The 4,994-nt window shown below is 34.3% G+C and overlaps 1 protein-coding gene across 1 annotated transcript; it reads right to left on the reverse strand.

The window, feature by feature from the left end:
* Positions 1-346: 346 nt before the first annotated feature.
* LOC134855283 (uncharacterized) lies at positions 347-4,257 on the reverse strand. Its single transcript, XM_063871766.1, has 3 exons — positions 3,934-4,257; positions 2,323-3,520; positions 347-1,263 (listed from the first exon to the last, which is right to left on the reverse strand). Exons 1-3 carry the CDS (start codon positions 4,251-4,253, stop codon positions 925-927), a joined length of 1,857 nt encoding a protein of 618 aa, XP_063727836.1. The 5' UTR covers positions 4,254-4,257; the 3' UTR covers positions 347-924.
* Between the last annotated feature and the right edge of the window lie 737 nt (positions 4,258-4,994).

Below are 4,994 nucleotides of genomic sequence, written 5' to 3' on the forward strand. Positions count from 1 at the left end.
GCCCAGTTTTTCGCCACACTGAGCTAACTTTTTCAAACTTCCTTTTTAGAATCTGAAATACGACCAAAAGAGCCTAAATATGATGCCACAATCTCCTTGTGGTAGTCAAAATTGGCTAAAAAAAACGATCCGAAACCGAAGTTCCCTACCGAAGTTCCCTTCGGGAGGGTGGAACAACAAAACGTTTATCCAGGCTCTCAACGAAGTGTACACAACTGCAAGCCACAATCAACAACATAGTTGGAATTTCCTCATTTTGAGTATAAAACATTCTGAATCCAAAAAAATTATATTTCAAAATTTTTATTCATAAAAAAAATATTTACAAACTTTTTACATTTCTATCACCAAAACTGTAATCTAAATGAAGGCCAACAGGGAAACTGTTGATGATGAAATCGGGAAACATATCAATCAAAATTATGATTGAACACTGAATAAACAATCTGCTGCGCAAACAGCACCAGATAAACTCACCAAACAGCAGACTTTCAATACGAGAGAGGGAAAGTTTACCGGATCAAATCGATTTAGTAGTGAGAAAGAATAGCCTGAAGAATGGTAATACATTAAGCTACTATGATATGAATCGATTAAAATACAAGCACTTAGCGAATTATTTACACAAGATAATGTTATGTATCCGAATGTTAAATAAAAGCTTTCATTTACTCAACGCTATTTACAGGAAAAAACTTTCTTTCTTTAGTGTAATCCCATTAAGTGTACTTTTTCAATAAGCAATTGTGTTTTAAGACTGCAAAATGAAATCCTAGCTTCGTAAATTAGATTGTTAAGCAAAAACATTATTCTAAAAAATTGGTGTGATGGTTTTAGCCAACCATTTCATGTACATACAAGGGTAATTCGCCAAGAAAGTCTTCCAAACTCACACCTGATATAATTTCATTGACACATTGATATTTACATTTGAAGAATCCAGGGTAGAGTAACCCCCTTTACGAATATGTAAGCATTCGAACCACTCTGCTCGATTCGATCCCAATCTGAGTTCTCTGGAACACTTTCCAGCTCAATTCTCAAAACCTTGAATGCAATCCAGTTTAAATCAAAACTCTCTCGAAAAGCCACGCAAATTTTTCTTCGAAAATTCCACGCATAGAGAATGTTCTGACCATTGATGAATAACGAGTCCACGCGTTGTAAGCCATGATTCGCACTCGCCAGTTGAGCGAATCCATTCTTCTTCAAAATGGTGATTGAATCACTGGATTGGAATGTAGCAGCAATTATCTTCACATCCTGATGTTGGAGTGTTCAATCTTTTCAATTCATAGATTTAATATTTTTGTTTTACAATACATAACTTCATTGACAAAGAAGTGTGTAAAACTAACAAAAACATTTCAAGTGCGGCAGCTCTATCATCTTATCGCTTTAATTCGCCAACACCTCTTTTCATGCAAATAAAAGATACATTAAAAATGCAATATAATTAGAAAAAAAAACACATTTCAGCAATTTAATTTCAACTTTTTGAAAAGTTTCATCCAAGATCTAAGCGAAATTTCTAAATACTTGTAACTTAGACTATCCTATCATTACACCATAACGCAACATTGAAAAACCGGGTGTCGTATTATTTCAGGTTTCAGAACAGAGCAAGTTCGATTTTTTTGACAGATTTGACAGAAAATTTGTTAACGAGAAAACAGTCTAGTTCTCAAAAGTCTGGCAAGGAAAAAAAAACTCTCAAATCAATAGTTTTTCTTTGTATAATCATTAACTTCTGACTGGAGATACTTGTTTGAGTTATTCAGCCCCTAAATATATCATTTAATGCCATCAATAGTTTAATCTAGCGGAATTATTGAATACACATCAACCAGACTCATTTTGGAAATTATTCTTAATTTTATAGAAAACTTTTGAAACAATAATTTAAATCGTCATATCTCGGAAACTAAATACCTATCAGCGATTTTTATTAGAGGATAAAATTAAAAAATCCCTGAGAGTACCCTGGCTGAGTGAAAACATAGATTTGAGAATTTCAAATTTGAAATACTTAACGGTCCAAGTTTTTTTTAATATTGAGAAAAAACCTTAGTAAACTTCATCTTTGGAAAATTAACAGATTTGAGCAGTCATATGTGGAGGCCAGGTTCTCAAACCCTGAAAAAACCATGATATCACCAAACCACAATTTTTGAAATAAAAAAACAAAAACTTTTCTGAAAGTGTGCTGGCGAGAAAAGGCATAAGTATTTGTGCAAAAAGTAAATGAAAAAAGTATATATAATCCTTGTTCTGAAACTTAACCATTACATCATTTTAGTTCTATACTCGAACACTCCCAACTTTACTACAAGTCAGTAGAAATGGTTTTTCTTCACAAGGAATATTTTCATAGCCAACAATTTCCAAAAATGGTCGGATGACTTTGAGTTCTGGATCCCAAATTAGACAATTTGGCTCTGGATTATTGAAGAAGAACAGACAGTTAGAGGGAATAAGAACCGGGAAGGGTTCCGATGTAACAGAGGTTGCTTCGTCATTTACATAAGTTGGGTCGAATGCATGAACGATATCTATTTTCTTCTCATACAAAAGTGCCAAATATCCAGCCAGTGGTTCACTGGAAAAATTTACAAACGGCAGAACTTTCAAGAACTCACCCGAAATTGTAATGAATAATACATCGTCTTCGTCATATATTTTAATTCGTCTACCAGATTCTTCTTCTTTGCAGAAATAACAATATCTTCCCACTATTGAGCTTTTCCTCAAATCAATTAAGGTTCCTTCCAGGGCACAGACTGTGCAATTCCTCTGACGCAAATAACACGGTAAGACAGAAAAAAATATTTTATCTTCTTTAACAGTGGCTAGTCCGAGGTAGCCTTCTTGCAGGACGTGTAACACACTAGAACTCTCGATATCTACTAGACTAATATGTGGATATACTTTACATTGCTGAACAGTTGTTTCTTCATAGGACATGTACACCATTTCGGGCCATTTTATTGATCTCAAGTAAGAATCAAAAACCTTTTTTATCAAGCTTTCTAGATCATTGTTCTCAAACTGGAACGGCTTCAGTAAAACATGCTTAGTCAAAGCGGCATTTTGCTGATCCAAACAATGGTTCAAGTTTTCTTCATTACCGCAAAATTTTTTCACCAAAACGCTATCAGAACTTAGTAAAGTTTCACGCATTGAAATTACCAATGAGTCAGTTTCGTTCACTAACTGTTCATGCTTCTGAAGTTCTCGAGCCGCCCAATTACTTTTTTCATCTATAACTTTCGCCAGTTTCTCAAGTTTCGGTTTCTCCGTGTCCGAAAAAGCCACAATCCGAAGCAATTTCACAAAATTTGCAACGATAACATCAACTATTTCATCTGGTGTATACGCTTGCTTCGTTTTTGCCGCGTCTTTTTCCAACATTTCCTGGAATTTCATGTCTTTGCTCAGATTATCAAATTTTGAAATATACTCGAAAATTTGTTTTCTGAATTCGACTCGTTTCTCCGACACAGCAAGAAAATCGTGTCCTCTATTGTTTATTCAAAAACGACTTTTTATACAATTCAGAAGAAAAAAACCGTAATAAAAATAAACAAAACGGAAACAAAGGCTCACATTTTTTGAAATCAGCAATCACTATCCCACGCAAATTTTTTACTTACTTCTAGCATATACACTGAACATCACAACGCTGCATCATTATACGATTGAAACTTGAGACAAAACTTACGCAAACATACTGAATGTGGCTTTTTGTTTAGTTATGCTCCAAAGTAAAAGCATTTTTTAAATTGCATCACTAGTTATATGCTGTTGTCTATTGTATAAGGGCAGTTTCTTCAAATGAAAATTTATCCACCTCAAAATATCGCGCTCGCCGTATGGGTAACTTATCCAGTCTAGGTTGCAATAAAAATCAATTACTTAAAAAGTCATCTTTGCCTGTGATTCAGAATACACTTGCTGCACAAAACTTGCGAACACTGCGAGCAAAACAGATCATTTATCATCTTATGTTCGTCGCATACTGATATTTCATAACCGCTATGATCCAGGATTTTATGTTCTCGCCGAGTATGCGCGCCGATACAAGCATCGCAAAATGAATTACTTTTCTCGCTCGAAGATACGCAAGTTGAACAATTCAGAACTTGATCTGAACTGATTGAAATTGCACAATTCGAACATTTCTTTTCAGCAGAACTTTCAGTTTTGTCTGATAATGCGGATGAACTTGGCTCCTCTAAGCTTGACATACTCATTCTTCAAGACATATAAGATTTCAGTGAACCTGATTTTAAAAAGGCCATCCTATTTTATTGTTGATCAAATTGTGTAACAAAAATCGAATGAACACGAAAAACAAAATACACCAAAAAACGAACGCTAAGCTTCTGCACACTGGTTATTTGTTTATTTTTCGAAGTAATTAGCACGCTTTAATAAATAAATTGATTTATTCAGGAGCAGATTGAATTCTAAATGGAGTTCCATGGCGTTAAATACGGAGACTCAACTTCAAATACACAACCTGAAAAAAACAGGTGTAGCTTTTTATTTGGGGAAGGTTCTCATGCTGGAGGGACCGAATGCTTGAAAAATTTCAACCAATCAAAATAGCTAAGCGTTCCTATTGGCTTAATGCCTTTCTCACAAAATCGAAGTCAATATTAACAGAAAATGTATTAAATCAGTGAAAAATAATCGAAAATTTTACAAATCGCGGGTTACAACCGTAATACTATTCAGATAAACATCATGATTTATGAGTTCAAGTTCAAAAGAATTTTTCAGTCTTGAAAACTCATCTGCTTATTATCTAATCGGTCAATATTAGCACTAATGGCCTGGATTTATTTTCTTACTTTGAGATTTTCGCGATTTACTTTGAGATTTTGAATACTCAATTCTGATTGGCTGAAAATAAGCTAAAATTAATTTCAAGCACTCGGTCCCTCAAGCATGAGATGCGCCACCTTTTTATTTGACCAGTTGAAAAAAAA

Source organism: Symsagittifera roscoffensis, chromosome 10 (assembly GCF_963678635.1).
Source record: "Symsagittifera roscoffensis chromosome 10, txSymRosc1.1, whole genome shotgun sequence".
In the NCBI taxonomy this organism is placed as follows: Eukaryota; Metazoa; Xenacoelomorpha; order Acoela; family Convolutidae; genus Symsagittifera; species Symsagittifera roscoffensis.

Coding starts and splice junctions, on each gene's coding strand:
- LOC134855283 (XM_063871766.1), bottom strand. CDS start 4,253: ATGAGTATGTCAAGCTTAGAGGAGCCAAGTTCATCCGCATTATCAGAC. Junction 3,521..3,933: donor AAGTGTATTCTGAATCACAG/GCAAAGATGACT, acceptor AATAAACAATAG/AGGACACGATTTTCTTGCTG. Junction 1,264..2,322: donor TTCTACTGACTTGTAGTAAA/GTTGGGAGTGTT, acceptor CTCCAACATCAG/GATGTGAAGATAATTGCTGC.